The sequence below is a fragment of the Silurus aristotelis genome (genome assembly GCF_946808225.1).
Source record: "Silurus aristotelis genome assembly, chromosome: 3".
Classification (NCBI taxonomy): Eukaryota; Metazoa; Chordata; class Actinopteri; order Siluriformes; family Siluridae; genus Silurus; species Silurus aristotelis.
In genome coordinates, this window is record NC_139576.1 from 28,830,229 (window position 1) to 28,846,973 (window position 16,745).

A 16,745-nucleotide genomic window follows, 5' to 3' on the forward strand; every position below is an offset into this window, starting at 1 on the left:
CAGATTTTCTTTATGGTCTGCAGTCTGCTGTGCAAAAACATTTCGATATTTAAGTAATTAAAATGACTGTGACCAGACCAGTGGGAAATCTTTAAAAAGGAAAAAGAAAGTCATTGAAGGCCTAGGAAACTTTGCAAACACTGGCTATTTCTGCCTCAACATGATCACTAAAGCATGAAACACCTTGAAAATAAATAACACAGAAGATTCTTTAAATTACCGTAGAAGTTTATTTTCAAAGAAAAAAACCAAAACAAAGGACCATCAGGAAAATACAGGACTTCCTTCCACACAAAGAGAAGACGAACGATACAGTGCCACGACTGAAACACAGACATCCAGATCAGCCGGGAACGTTTCTGAAACGTCATTATTCATATCTGTCTGAGTTATTAGCATTGAACAACTAAAAAGTGAAATACAGACAAAAAAAATAAAAAAAGATCAATACAAAAAAAGGCTAATATTTCTGTAAGAGAAAACATAAATAAAATTAACATTAGTGTAGCTCCACATTGCCTCTGTAAACATTTTCCAGGTGAACAGATGAACATTATATTAAGTAAGCACTAGATTACGACTGCACTATATCGCTGTACGCCAGAAACTGGAAATAACGTTCAAGAAAATGGCTAAAGTTAAACTCCTTATCTATATCTAGAACTGGAGCACTTAAAGCTCTTCAAACAGGAAAGAAAAAAAAAAAAAAAAAAAAAGTTTGCATTTCATGTAGTGGTTCCTTAACGTCAGTTCTTAAGTTTCTCCATTATGTCATGATCGCACAATTGATTCGATTTTTCTTATGTAAACACCACAAGCGCTAATCTTTCTGGATGAAGCTAAAAAGAAATCTAAACAACAATAATTAATACTTATTAGCATTAAATAAAATTATACAAACAATCATATAAAGCACCTAACAAAATTATGGTGGTGAATAGTTTGTGTGTGTGTGTGTGTGTACTGCAAAACTGTAGAAAAGGATAAAAGAATGAGGTAAATTTGAAACAAAATGCTTGTAATGATGGACCCAAAAACCCCCACAGTGTTAGCCTTTAAGTACATGGCGTGCAAACACACACACACACACACACACACACACACACACACACACACACACACACACACACACACACACACACACACACACACACACACACACACACACACACACACACACACACACACACACACACACACACACACACACACACACACACACACACACACACACACACACACACACACACACACACACACACACACACACCAGAAAACTTCTATCTGTAAGATCTACTTTATTCCTGTGTGCAAAATGAAGGACTGAACTCAAAGAGGAAAAAACGTACAAAAGAAAAGTGTTTATGCTCACGTCGTGTTCAAGTCACAGCAGTGGTGTTGCTTTTAAAGACAGTGTTTTAAACAACTGACAAACTTTTGGCAAATTATAAAGCCTTAAACTTAATAAAGGCTGATGTGAAAGAGGTCTACAGAGAGCAGAGCAATGAAACAAGACCATATTGAGCTGCGTGTGTGTGTGTGCATTATGTGACTGCTATTGCTCTCCTCAGTGACGTTCACTCACAGAGCCGAGATGTCTTCAGTTACGTGGAACACTGTTCGCGCTACACTCTGAAAGAACATGTTTAACATCAACAAGCGGCAGGTCACCTGACAGGAAGCCACAGAGGGGGCAGAGAGAATCACACTGATCATGCTGAAACATATGCAACACTGAGGAGGTTTAAAAAAAAAAAAAAAAAAAAAAAAAAAAAACGAAAAGAAATTAAAAAAGGAAACGCTTAGTGTGTGATTTTCACTGAAACGGAACACTAATATGATAAGGAGATGATGCTGAACATAAAGGACCGCTTACGACAGCAAACGATTTCGAGGTCACGCACAATAGACTCAGACAGGCTCAGTTTGTTATTGTTACTCTGTTAAACATCATTAAAGAAAAAGAAAAAAAAAAGAAACTGCGTGAAGTCATGCCTTTCAACTTTAAGCACAAGAACAGTATTTTCACACTACATTCCCACTTAGTGCATCATATATATTTGGAAAAATCCTAAAAATCAAAAGTTTGTGGTTTGGGATGGTGGGTGGGCAGGGGCCTTGAGTGACATGAGTTCTGCATCTCAAGATGTGATTCAATGTGAACTCTTGGGAAATCTGAACGTTTTGGTTTATCACACACACGACTGAGGTGACAAGTCTCTACTTCCCTTTATTTTCATATCGCATTCACAGCAGGTGCATCATTTCAGATACGATCTATAAAATCTCTCGTAACTAAAGTCATAAGTGAGCCAGAGATCCAACGCTCACCTGCCAAGTGAGAGAAAAGGGGCGGGGCCAGTCTAATTAAGACGCAATGTCCATGCTTGTTGCTTTCTGCCATTTGGAAATATTAGGGTGGCTGACATGAAAAATATATCTTGCTGGGAACGGTGAGAACGTGCAAGCTTTAAAAATCACAGGTAGAAGATTACGAGAATCCACATAATTATTAGTGAATAATAATTATAATAATGGCACTACTACTAATAATTAATAATAATAATAGCATTAAAATATTCTTTCATGGTCCATTTCTTTCCTAGACGCGTCACACACAGTGAATAATAATGTGAATAATTCACATAATGTGAATACGCTTCACTTTCCCGAGACCTACTGAACACACACACACACACACACACTTACTTTCTTTCTCTCTCTCTCTCTCTCTCTCTCTCTCTCTCTCTCTCTCTCTCTCTCTCTCTCGTTTACCTTCTATCCTAAAACTCTTTTGTATTCCCTAGCAGTTAAATGGCGTCTGCCTTCTTTCTACCACTTGGTCAATCAGGGACTTCTACAGAAAGAAAACATTTACACAGGCTAGCAATAATACTGTAAGATTAAGACCTCCTGCCAGGACCTTCTCTCTTGCACACACGTGTGTGGGGTTTTTTCTTCATCTAAACTGAAAATATCTATACAGCTCTCAGTCTGTTTTACGACAGCAGGTGGGTCGCTGAAATTAATGTGGTTTCTGCTGATCACACTGAGGATCTCTGCTTGCTTAGATGTGTGATGGCTGAAGGGTTTCCCAACGCTGTCGTCACGCAAAAAAAGGGATTGGTCATTCCAGGCTGAGTGAGAGAGTTTACCAGCTGAGTAAGGATGTGCGCCCGAGTGTCATGAAGTAGACCTGGCTGGAACCTCCAGAACGCACTGACGCAAAGAAAACCTGGGAATAAACAAATAACAAGCAAGCGCGTTGACACGTTCTCAAACTGTAAGGTGAAAACATCATGTTCCCGAGGCAACACATACAATCCATTCAGGAAAATCCCTGAGGGGGAATACTTGTTCAACAAGCTGCATGCATGTGTGTGTGTGTGTGTGTGTGTGTGTGTGTGTGTGAAAAAGAGGCAGAGTAAATCTCACCTTGTCATTGCGTTCACAAAGGAACTTAAGCCTCTGAGCTCTCTTATGCATGAAAACTCCATCTAGGTGGCCAGTCTCTACAGAGCGAATCTCGATGGCCTTTTCTCCCCAACCCATGATCTGGTTTGAGCGAATGTATGCTAAAAAAAAAAAAACAATTCAAAACAGGGAAAAAAAAGCTACTGGAGGATGCTACAATTTTCTTTAATGCTAATCAATTTAATGATAAACCACGACATAAAAACTCCAAAGTCTATGTAAAGGGCTACATCGCAATAATGTGTGTGTGTGTGTGTGTGTGTGTGTGTGTGTGTGTGTGTGTGTGTGTGTGTGTGTGTGTCACATACCCACAGAGGTGGGCATCTCTCCCCACTGTAGCACTACATCCTTTGTAATGCGGCCGTAGGTGTTGACGTACACACCCTCGTCCTCGTAACACACGAGCAGCTCGATGCCGTCCGTGTTTGGCAGAATGATTATGGCATGTGACTGAATACTGGTCTGGATCTAAATGCCAAGCAAGAATTCAAAGCGAGAGTCAGGATGTGTGTACTTGTGTGCAGACAAGACATAATCTTTCGACTGTGCACTATTTAACTAATATAACTATATAAACAATGATTACTGCTTTTGTTTCAGCACATACATGAGTGGGCAGGTAAATGTCATACACAGCTCCCGAGTCAACGTCCACAGCATGGAACCCTGAAAAGGACCCGTAGATGACCTTTAACCTCTGTCCTTCCTCTACAGTCAGGTCCACGAGGAGGGGTTTGTGCACCAGATCACCAAATGACTGAGATGAAAGAGTTTTCATTAAAATTATAGGTATGAATACTAAAATTAGTAGATTCATCAAGTATATAGTCTGTTTAATTGGTCAAGCCAATTCTAACCAAATCTACAGCTGTGGTTGCTCAAACAGCTGAAACACAGCTGTACTGTAATACTGCCTGCTCACAGAGAAGATGGCATACTGAGTCTGACTGCAGTGGCTAAAGAGACTGGAGCATAGAAACAATGTACAATGTATGAAGAAAAGCCTACAACAGAACATTAAAAAAAATTTCCCACATACTAAATCAGCAAAGGAATCATTTGAAAAATGTCTATTCAACAAAATTTGATCAGGGTGATATGAATCACTACTGACCTTGAAAGCCATGAACTTGTGGTAGGGCTTTGGGGCCCACGCATACACCTCCACAGAGTTCTTCAGTGCAAGGACCAGAAACTTGATCCTCTCATATTTCACTAGAAATTAATTGAAAAAGAGGAACACAGTTCGGTCTAAAGAAATGACAAATCAGCTGACATGCTGCAAATATATCATGTGGTTACATTATACACTTGACATATTTACATTAAAAGATTTTCTTACAGAATGGACAGTATGTCCCGAAAAAATTAACATCATGCCAAGAAGCAGCTTAATGTCGCTCTTATTTTGATTATTTGATCTCAATTATTTCATTAAAACAACACTGTCAATTTCTACAATCTATTTTCATTCATTTTAGCTATACATTTATTTTAATTTAAAGTAAAAAATGTTTTTAGGTAGGTAGCTAAAAATAATAACTCATCAAAAATTGTTTCAATAAAAACTTAAAAATAAAAAAATAAAAATAAAAGTTTGGTCTGTTGACTAATAAAAAGAATCATCTGTGCAAATTAAAACACCTCATATTTCTGTTGGACACCTATTAACACCAAAAAAGCATGTAAAAAGTTAGCTGGTCTGCTAAACAATTGCATGGCTAAAGTCATTGTTAAAGTATTCAATTGTTTGCTCTAATAAACAGGTGTTCAGCTGTTCAGCTGTTCAGCTAACAGCGAAGTTTTCCTGCACACAGCCTGAACATAAACAACTGGAACAAAATAATGTTGCTTATTAAATACCAACACTGATTTACTGAACTGGTCAATTTCCTGGTTTGTTCCCCCTTTAACATCTCAGAATTGTAAAACTGCAGGTCACATAGCACACCATCAAACAACGAAATGTGACCAACAGGTAGTGTAATGCTAATCAGTAACAGCTCCTTAGCGCTTCCCTCCCGTCCAACCCGTGAGAGTGTTACACCTCCATATCTGGCAATACTTGAATCGCTTGTTCATCGTAATCAGAACTCGGGTCTGAACTCTGGATAGTTAAATCATCTGAAAAGAAAAAGGGAACATACCAACTTTGTAGTGGACACACCCCTCCAGATCTCCTACAGTGGTCCATCCCTGTTTTTTCTCCACCTCTGGGTCATTGTGGAGAATCTTGTTCCTCAGCCAGGACAAGTAGTACACCCGCAATTTATTCTTTTTCCCTGAGAAAAAGGAGGTACAGGAAGAACAGGAAACAAGTTGGTAAAAAACAGTAAAAAGCAGATAAAATAAGCAGGGGTTTTCTACTGCACAACTTGAACAATGAACTTTACATAGTGATGTAAAGCATATTCCAACCAGTACAACAAAACTAATCGAGGGCATAATTTGATAACCGATTATTGCACAGATACTTATTATTAAACTTATTAGGCATGACCATCTTGCTAATAAATTAAACAAGGGAAACCGCTTCTAACAAACATCTATGCCAATAACGTGTTATTCAGAGAACACATTCCTACAACTAGCAGGCTCTCAATGCAGAGGACATATGAGCCATTAAACTAAACTTAATCCGATACATCACTTCTTTAGGTTATGAATGATTTAGTACACATTCCTCTCAAGGAGTTTTGTGAACAGTTTAGGGAAAGAAAGATATTTGGGCTAACAACCTACACAGCAACCTACACTGCCTGTTCAGATGCCTGTGTCCCTGACTCTTTCTGTCTTCTGAACCTGCCTGCCCAATACTGATGGTCTACCATGGCTTGGAGCATCCTCCACCACAATCACTCCCTGCTGCTGAGGACTGCACTGAGATTTGCTTTAAATGGAACTGCATGCATACCCTTGTGGTTGCTGGGGATAAGTCACTTAAACTTCACTTATGAAAAATGGTCTATGTCCAGGTCTCCATCAGTGTTCAGTGGATCATATTTAAAGCTAAAAGAAACACACTTATTGCTGTATGAACATTAAGTAAAGCTGTGGAATAATAATAATTTAAATGAATGTTATTAAAATATACAGTAAAGAAGATACATTTATAATTAAATCTGGATCCTTGCAATATTTTGTATCCGCATTCTGTAGAACTGCTTTCTGATAATGGCCTTTTTTAAAGCAAACATAGAAACAAACTAAATTTATCTAACCATAAAGCCAAAAATATATGACCGAATCAAATGAGAAGTTTGTCTTTCAAAATCTCACAGGTTTTGCCTCAAGTTCTGGGCTAGAGACACCAGTACTTTAAAAACTTATGTAATGGAAACAGACTGTGCACGTAAATTGACAAATGCTGCTGCGTGCTGAGCGTGACAAGGTTTACTCAATTTCCTTAGAAGTTGGGAAGCTGTAATATGCTTTAGCAACTCTTCCGAGTATGAGTACGCGCGCGCACCCCCCCCCCCACACACACACAACCCCACACCCTCCCACACATTCAAAGAAAGGAAATATAGTAAGTTTTTTACCCCATGAGAACACAACAAACACAATACAATGTCCACTTACACTGAAACTGCCGGAAAAAAGTACCTGATATGGTCACCAGCACGTTTAAACCTTCCAGGACGTCCATTTGCTGAAAGCGCCTGCGGTTGATGAGCGGATAGACCTTCCCTTGACCGCTACGATCAAGCAGCATCAGACCACTTTCTGTCCCGACCAGCAGATTTACGCCTGTTAGGAAAACACATGAAGAATTGTATGTTACAAATACAAAGCTACAACAACTGGCAAAGAGCTCAGTCAGATCAGACATCATCACAAATCCCTAATAATTAAAGTGTAGAGGGTATTTGGCTGAATGTAATCAAACACATACCAACAGAAAGAAAAATCCATTGATGCACATATACAAATAAAAAATAATAAATACTGCTATTGATAAAGTTGCATAAAAAGTATATTCACAGAATCAGTTAAGGAGAAAAGGAGGTTTGCACCACACTAGCGACGTTCACATGTGCACTTTTTTTTCCGATTATCGACGGCAGTAATCAGTATAACGAGTTTACATTGCGATTTTTTTTATTTTGTACGGTTTACTTATTCGCTCAATGTAAACGCACCTACGGTGTATGCACTGTGTATGTGTGAAGAAGATATTTACCCCACAGAGCAGCACACAGGATTTCGGAGTTAAACCGTTTTTTGTACTTCCGGATCTCCGGCGTGTCACTCTGTGGTCGAGTGTTGACTGGGTTTACGTTCACCACGGAGCCCTTGCGCGATGCATCCTGCCTCAGTGCCTCTTGCAGTCTCGCGTCATTCCCATAACCTAAAACCCCAAAAGGTCAAACACAGCTCATACTGCACAACAATCCACCCCACAGCTAAATATTGGCCAGAAGTGTTCAATTAAAATCTAGTACAGATTAAAGTTCTATAAAAATGTGCATGAATACACATTTTCTCCTTTGAATTTTTGCAGTACAGAAATAACATTACGTTCTTTGGAGATTTATAAAAATGTGTTCTGTATGCTTTCTAAGACTGACTATACTTCCAATAACCACACCGGACATTTTACTCGTCTGAGCTATAAAATATTTGCAGCTGTATTTGGTCATTAAGCATTTCAAAAGATGAGATGGAAACAGTGTTCATGTCTACTGGGACCTCATCGCTTTGCACTGGAACAATAGGGAGTTTATAAATTAAACAATTCTAGCTTTAAAAGAGGTAATACACATTTAAATAGGTTTTTGTACATTTATTCTTCATTCACACACACACACACACACACACACACACACACACACACACACACACACACACACACACACACACACACACACACACACGTTTGCCTGGCCCAAAAAATTAATTAATAAATAAAAATAATCACCACCTGAATATAACAAAGTAAATAGGTGAGAGGTGCCACTGTATAATAACTGCAGTGATTAATATGTCTTAGCTGCAGCATGTTATTTAACTCTGACTGATGCAATGTGTGGCAACCATGTCAGAAGCCATATCCTGTGGTCATGGAAAAGACCTTTCTGTCAGCTGCATTTCTCCTTTTCTTTTTGGAAGGGCACTTTTTTCCTGTTTTAAAGCAGTAAATGGAGGCCATACTTGACAGAACCGCAAACACACACACTACAGTAACCACAAGGTATGTAATTTCTCTGATATGGTGGGCATCCAGCTTATTCAGTGTATGAAGTATGGAATGTATAGTCAGTCTTTTCCCCTGCCAGTGACAATTCCTATCCGCTTCACGTGTCTAACAGGTTTGCTCTCCTCAGAGAAGCACCTGCTAAAAAACCTGAAGGAGCTCTGGGTATAGGAGACTCTATTCTGAGGCACATGAAATTAGCTTGACCTTTAGGGGCACCAGCAGCACACCTTAGGCATATACCGGGAGACAGGGTGCCGCTGCAGGGTGCAGCAGGTCAGCTTAGGTTTTTAGGAAATCATAGGTTCTCTAAGATTTTTCACAGAAGAGCTAATGATATACGCCTTCGACAGTCAGAGGTTACTAAGAGTTATATACTAACATTATAGAGGTGTGTAAATTAGCAAAGGCAATATCTAACGTATTAATATACTCTGGGCCTCGTCCCAATGCGGCGTGGTGGGGTAGCTTAGAGCAGGTTATGGTCGCTGAACTGATAGATGTCCGAATAGTGCTCTAAAACAGTGTGTACTTAAAAAATTGGAGCTATTTTAAAGTCAAAGGCTGGCCTGTTATTGCGGGACAGTATCCATCCAACTCAGGAAGGTGCTGCTCTCATATATTGCAGCATCGGTCATTGTCTCAGAACAGCACTAGTTAACCAGTGACTATCCAGAGCCAAGGCCAGGGAGCAGACAAACAGGCTTAACCATCCATAGCTGCATGGTTATTATTAAAAACAATACAAATTTTGATTTACACAAATTGCTTCACCTTGCATACTCAAATGCTGTTTTTTATTTTTTGTTAGGAAACAAACAACTCAAACAACAACAAACCATTTAACTCAAGGAGAAATTCCCCAAGCACAAGCAGCCACTATAAGCTGAATATGTGGCTTAAGAATTTTATTAAAGTACACTTTTATACATAAATACCCTGATTCAACATTTTATATAGTAATAATAAGCAAAACATCAAATCCGATAAATAAAAAAATGAAATAATACTAGTCTGATTAATTGATTATCAAAATAATCGTTACTTGCAGTTCTAGTCAATTCTATTAATTATTATTTATAGAGCCCCTGAGCCAAGCGATTTAAGTGTTTTATCAATAAACTCCCAGTTATCAGCATTGTTTCGTTCATCATCTGACCCCGCAGAGCTTGACTGGGCCACTGAGCCATCCAATTAGTTAGACACAGTCTTGGGTGTTCACGTCGAGGGTGAAAACATTTATTTAGTCAACCTTTTTATCTGTAGATTTCTCTTAAATAAAAGGAGTAGATCCGGCCTGGGGATCCATGAAATTACAAAGTAAGAACAGAAGCTTTGAGGATGGATTTGGACTCTCCTGAGTGTAGCAGACTGTTGACATTAATTACTCAGGACTACAGTTTGCATCTGACCATCACTGCAAACCTTAACATTGTTTAACTGTAATAAATGAACAGTTAAAATGGCTCAGAGTTCAACAAAATAGAGGTGTGGGAAAACTTGTTTTTGGCCAGATTCTAAGCACGATTCTGCATGTTAACTGCCTCTTTCTCATAGAAAAGCGAGTGTGTGTGGCAGTGACTTGACTCACCCACGTTGTTGAGAGCGCTGCCTGTGGACGGAGAGATCTGGAGCAGACGTGGGTCTATGAAAGGAGTGAAGGAGGAGGAGGACTTGTGCTTCTGCATTGTGGTGGATTGGGACTGCACATGATTAAATAATAAAAGATAAATGAAAACATAATAAAATGCCCTTTGTGTTTGTGATAAGACTAAACATCCACTTCAGTTTTCCTGTGCACATCACCTACAGGAAGATCTACCTTGTCTACAAGATCACAAAAGGTTATGTGGTACAGTATCCTCTATAATTACAGTTTCACAGATTGATTTAATCACCCTTTTTTCCTGATGCCTAGTTCTGTCAGCACACTATGCTTTACAAAATAGGGTGTAAGAAAATATCCGATCACCCATCGCTCTAGCCAAGTCTCAACCACTGCATATTACTTTGCAGGCTTTATTTAGAGGTGCTGCTCCAAAAAGTCCATGCTTACGGAGGAGTCATCGTGCCCCTATTCTGCAAGACTTACTCTGCCTATCCCAGGGGTGTGAGTGTAGGGCATCTCTTACCCGTGGTAAATATGGTTAAATAAACCCTGTACTCGGTATGTAACTGATTAATGTTCACAGTCACCCAAATCTCCTCATGGGTATTTAGTAATTATACTAAATATTGCAAGATATGAAACCATGTGATCCTGTTTAAAGACGAAAGTCTAAACAAATAGTCACACAGATATAATACATTATATTGAAGCACATATTTGTGATGTAGTAGGACACTTTGTTGTAAATTAATAAAAAATATTGTGCTTTTAATCCAGAATGTATGCAGCCCTTTAAAAGGGACTAGAGATAAAACACAATGCATTTATATTATTGGAACATTGTGTAAAAACAGAAAACCACGCATTACAGACAAGTACAAAACAAACAAACTAATGGTAGTTTAAAGACAAAACTTAAAATACAGGTGACAAAACACAAAGGAGGAAAACATTTGCAAAGAAATAGAAAATAAATGAAAATGTTGGTTGGAAAAGGTGATTAAAGCAAGTACGCTTTGGAGTACAGTAGGATGTGTTAAGACATGTATAGATTAGTATTCTAAAGAAAAGCCAATTACGGTATAAAACTGAAGGACTTGTTAAACGGAGGTGCAGCCCAGCCTTTTGTTCCTACGGAAGGTGTTAGGAGTCCTGTGTGTTTAGTAGAAATCCAGTAAGAAAATAAGGGAGGAAAAAAAAAAAAAACACTACAGGTTTCTGACAGCTGTTTTCAAGCTTTCCATAAGGGGAGGTTATTCAAGTTGTTAATCAGCCAGGACAGACGGGTGTACTGACATACCTCCATTGGGCAGGGCAATCTGTCCGGAGTAGCAAGAGGGGACAGGGCAGGACTGCTGTGACATGAGGATGTGGAGGAGGGGGTTGAAGGGCAGGAAGAAGGGGGCGAGGGCTGACTCTGTTGGAGCAGGTCAGGCAAGAGGTGAATTCTGCCCGTAAAGCCATTCTGATCATTCCGGTCACTAAAACTCGACACGGCTGTGGGCACTGGGCACTTTTTTACATCACCTGCACTCTGGAATTGAGAAGAGGCTGATTGTCTGTGTTTGTCTTTACATAGACAGAAACCTTCTGACAATCAGCGAATGGAAAATTCGACAGCGTGGCTCGTCAAAAAAAGTCGACTGTTTTACTGCAACTAAGTTAGAAATTCTACTTAACTAATATATAGTAATTACATTTTAACCAATGGATAAATAATATAAAATAAAATGATGCAATAATTTTATTTCAGTGAATTTCAGTAAAATTCAGTATCATTTCAGTAAATGAGGTCTAAAACATTATCAAACCTATTTTATGTAACTCACATGGCAGTAACTGGAGAGTCTAACATACACTGCGTGGCCAAAAAAAATCATTATCTGGATTTAATGTGAAATTCAACCTAAAGTGAATGCCCATAATATTCGACAATTGCTGCAGTGATTGCTGCAATGGTTTCAGTGTAAAGAGTACTCAAGGCTACACAGCTGTTACAATATCTTAACAATACGACTTATTAGTGGGGCTAATCAGAAGCTACAATTTGGACTCAAACGCAAACGGAAAAAGGTCATGTGGTCTGATGAGTCCAGATTTACCCTGTTCCTGCATGTATGCTGCATACCGTAGAAGCCTGTGGGGAATTTGTAGTGATCTGGGGTTGCTTTAATTGGTCAGGTTTATGTTGGGTACCCAAAAAAATTACTTCAGCCGGTGACCTGAATATACTGAATGTTATGGAAAGGTTTTTTTAATCAGTGAATTTTTTACTTCTTTATAGCATGGGCATAATACAAGAGCGAAATGCCAGGATTCATTGGGTTCAAATTGTAAAAGAGTTCTTCAGGGAGCAAAAGACATCAATTTCCCACATGAATTGAGAATCTTTGAGATTAAATAAATAATTGTGATTTTGCATAATGCATGCTGTAATCAAAGCAAAAGGCAGTCCAATTAAATATAAAATTGTGTGACATTTTTGGCCAGGCAAATGTGTGTGTGTGTGTGTGTGTATGTATGTATGTATGTATGTATGTATGTATGTATATATATATATATATATATATATATATATATATATACATTCATATATATATATATATATATATATATATATATATATATATATAATGTATGTATGTATGTATGTATGTATATATATATATATATATATATATATATATATATATATATATATATATATATTTACATATATACAAACACACACACACACACACACACACACACACACAAAAGTAATCTAAAGTAATTTTGCAAAAAAATCATCTTGGGCAGAGCAACTAAAACATTTTAAATGTGTAAAGACAAAAACTGGATGATGTTTCCTCCATATTCTAGTGAAAACTACAGGCCACTATACACTTTGGAAATCAGTGGAAAATACACAAATAAAATACAAAATAATACAAATAAAAAGACATACATGAATATGAAATAAATAATGCTAAAATATGGCAGGTGTCAACACCAGTGATGCACTTGTTTACGTTATTTAAAGCTGTGAAAACGTTCTGACGTGTAAACTTTCAGATACGAGAAAATAATTTCAGCTTAATGAGTGAATGAATCACCTGTCGCATAACTAGAGTGCTGTCTTTGCACGGAGTGGAGGAGGCATCGTTGCCATCATCATGAACAACCATCGTCTTCACAGACTCCGTTTCACCGTTGCTTAATCTGGATGAGCTGTTGGACAAAAGTTTATCATCATTAATATCATAATTATTGCTATTGGAGTAATCGCTTCACTTTTTTCACATTTTGTTAAGGCTAGGTAGCATTATCTAGTGGAGACTGTTCTTCAGTATTGTTATGAAAACATTATGATGTCCTCACCCTCCACGCGAGTCCTCCGGGCCTGAGGTGGACTCCTCTCCTCCTTCCTGATCCACCTCTTCATCATCCTCGTCGTCGGTGGTTCCCGAGTCATCGCTAGAGGAAGAGTAATCGGTGACCTTGTGTGGTGGTCTCACGTCCTCCACGGCACGTAGTTCTTTGGCCAATGCTGTCAAATCCTAAAGTGGAGTAGCCTCGAGTTAAACACTGAGAGGACACTATACAACACTTCTAATCCATTCAAGGGCTCTCTTTTCACCCTCTTGTTGCTCTCTTTTATAAGCTATTATTTAGATTTGCTTGCGTTGTACAGTAACACTGAACTGCTCATTTCTCTTTGCTCTCCTCTTTTCTATTCCATTTCAAAATCTGTTCATTGCCATTCAGGGTTAGGAGTTTAGTTTTAAGCATAGCTCAGATGAAAGAGTGGTTGCAACAAATATTACAAGTTAACAAGAACAAAACACAAGCAAAAAAAAAAAAGGAAAAATAAAAGAAATAATCGTAGCAGATGATTGACCGTCTCCTGTAAGAGCACCCAGTTCACCGGTTAGTGAGCCTGTATAAACATAAGTAGCCTGAGAACAGGAAGTGTTCAGAAAGGGTTAATGCAGTTACATAATAAGCCAAGTCGACCGCACGAACTCAAAAGAGAGAGAGAGAGAGAGAGAGAGAGAGAGAGAGAGAGAGAGAGAGAGAATGTGGTTTGTTAGCAGAAGACAAATCATTAGTAAGTCAGGTAATTGGATGCAAGACTCTTATTGGAGGTGTGACCTGCTCATGCTTACCACTTCAGCCTATAAGACCCACACCAGAGGATGGTAGAATAACCCCACAGTCCACAGCAGTTCATCATAGACAAACATGGAAAAAGACGAACACCAAGATGTTTCAAAAGGGAGATTGGATTGCAAACCACCTCTATTTCAGAAGTATGGAATTCCCAACCACACACGAATGCTAAGCTCTACACACACACACACACACACACCCATCCAAGCACCTCTGCTAAGCTACACACACATCCAAATTCCTTTGCAACAGCTCTCACCACCGGACGCCCAGGACGAGCTACATTCTTCTTCTCCTCTGCTTTTTTGAGCATGTGCTCTGGCCACTGCAGAGAGCCCTCAGGCTTAGAAGAAGCTGTAGACAGAGACAAAAGTGTGAAGACTGGGCAAAGCACTTCTGATCCATTACCTGCACATATTCTTTTTTACTTTATAATGGAACTGCAACGCTAATCCTTTTGTTTTGCTATACAATGAAGACTAGAGATGCCCAAACTTGGGCACAGGGGCCAAAGCTGGCCGGTTGTCATTTTTTGATTTGGCCCATCATGCCATGTATAAAAAGAGGGGGGAAAAAAGAATGTGTTTGTGTGTGTGTGTGTGTGTGTGTGTGTGTGTGTGTGTTGGGGGGGGGGGGGGGGGCGCCATTGACACAGATCTTCATTTCTAACTTAACCATTTGTTAAGCTGCAGAAAAATGCAATTTCGAAAAAAAAAAACCAACATATTGTATCAGTGAATTGGACTTTTGATTAAATGTGCATTCATACATCAAAGTAGAGGTACAAAACATTCATTTCTCAAAGTATGATGGTGGCAACATTTTCTTTCTTGGACCATTTACTGTTAATGAACTTAGTTTTTTTTTAGTCCTTCATAGGAAAACGTTTGGGCGCCTCTGCTGAGAACAGTTTGATTTGAAGGCAAAAAGTAAATAAATGACAGGTGAGAACATGCATACAGAGAACAAGGTACCTTTGGTGGTACATCTCCAGATTTTAGAATAGCAAAAGTAAAGGAACTGATAGCTTTAAATTTAGACTTAATATTTGCTTGCAATAACTACACAAACTCACTAACACCACCATGACACCACCAAAATATTACATTCTTGTTTCTATTTTCTGGCTTTCACTGCAGCTTTATTCTTATTTACACATTATTCACATAATGACCTGCTTTTTTTGTGTGGTGTGTTTTAGATAGTCATCTTGCTGCATGAAGAAGTACCTCCTGATTAGATTTGATGCATTTCTCAGTAAATACTCATCCTCATGCATTGCTCAGTTCTAAACACATTTTGATGCTACCATCATGTTTCTTCATCAGCAGAGATTGGGGAGTTTGTTGCACAAGCAGTCATGCAATTGTTCTGTTCTACTGATCTTATTGTACACAAATGTATTGTTGCACACTTCTGTGAATGTACTTTTTGTAGTCCTGTGTGTAGCTTCAATTTCAGGCTTTCATCCTGTGGCGTATCCTCTACAGTTCTGCTCTCAGTGTCTTCTTTTAATAATGGATTGTGACACCTTCACCACCTGCCATGTGAAGGTTCTTGGTGATGGCACAGATTATTAATCTGTGTATTGCATCATTTAGATGCAACACACTTGTACTTAGGGGTGCTGGGAGTCGAGACAGAGAAGAATATAGACTGCCTGGGGATTCCTGAAGACTGGGTTAAAATTCACTGCAATAATTTTTTTTTTCTAGCAACTGTATGCTGGCAGACACCTACATCAACATGTGTGTGCATGACATCTGCACGTTACTTTTATTTTTTTACTATGGTAGATCTTCTGATTGTGTGTGTGTGTGTGTGTGTGTGTGTGTGTGTGTGTATACTCACTGCGTGGTCTGAATCTCTCTCCTGACCCAGTGTTTGAGTTGCTGGATGTGGAGCTAGATCCAGATGAGCTGCTGCTGCTGCTGGGTCTGGGGACAATCCTCTCTACTCGTTCCCAGAGCAATCGCGGATCAGCGTTACTACAGAGACAGGTATGTGTGTGTGTGTGTGTGAGATCTCTACATAACTAAATGCAGGCATACACACACAGAAGTGGACACATACCTCCCGACGTTCTTCTGAGCTGCCACGTTGCTCTGTGGTGCGCCACCCTGGTGAGGAGAGTCACGCCGAGAAATTACTGGTGACCTGGAGGTTGTTCTTACTGGAACCTTCCAGAGAGACATGCATGGACACTTGTTGATGCATACTGTGTACACTTTTAAATGAATAATGTCCCACAGGTCAACTAAGGCAAAGTCAATTAGTTTCCCACATATACATTCACACACTTAGAAAGATCAC

At 39.0% G+C, this 16,745-nt stretch overlaps 1 protein-coding gene across 18 annotated transcripts in view; it reads right to left on the reverse strand.

Annotated features, from left to right (window-relative positions):
- Positions 1 to 207: 207 nt before the first annotated feature.
- Positions 208 to 16,745, reverse strand: part of LOC310723993 (mitogen-activated protein kinase kinase kinase kinase 4-like) — a 66,527-nt gene continuing 49,989 nt past the window's right edge. For 4 of the 18 annotated variants that reach the window (XM_083537637.1, XM_083537636.1, XM_083537645.1 and 1 more), the window contains 15 exons: positions 16,506 to 16,612; positions 16,284 to 16,420; positions 14,683 to 14,786; positions 13,641 to 13,819; positions 13,376 to 13,490; positions 11,581 to 11,814; positions 10,263 to 10,374; positions 7,658 to 7,825; positions 7,081 to 7,224; positions 5,622 to 5,756; positions 4,589 to 4,689; positions 4,082 to 4,231; positions 3,783 to 3,942; positions 3,436 to 3,575; positions 208 to 3,235 (listed from right to left, as the gene is read on the reverse strand). In XM_083537637.1, the coding sequence (XP_083393763.1) occupies positions 3,152 to 3,235; positions 3,436 to 3,575; positions 3,783 to 3,942; positions 4,082 to 4,231; positions 4,589 to 4,689; positions 5,622 to 5,756; positions 7,081 to 7,224; positions 7,658 to 7,825; positions 10,263 to 10,374; positions 11,581 to 11,814; positions 13,376 to 13,490; positions 13,641 to 13,819; positions 14,683 to 14,786; positions 16,284 to 16,420; positions 16,506 to 16,612 (2,070 nt within the window). In that variant the 3' untranslated portion in view covers positions 208 to 3,151. Of the gene's footprint in view, positions 3,236 to 3,435; positions 3,576 to 3,782; positions 3,943 to 4,081; positions 4,232 to 4,331; positions 4,440 to 4,588; positions 4,690 to 5,621; positions 5,757 to 7,080; positions 7,225 to 7,657; positions 7,826 to 10,262; positions 10,375 to 11,580; positions 11,815 to 13,375; positions 13,491 to 13,640; positions 13,820 to 14,682; positions 14,787 to 16,283; positions 16,421 to 16,505; positions 16,613 to 16,745 lie in introns of those variants that run through there. The other 14 variants (XM_083537638.1, XM_083537646.1, XM_083537643.1 and 11 more) reach the window with 7 other exon arrangements.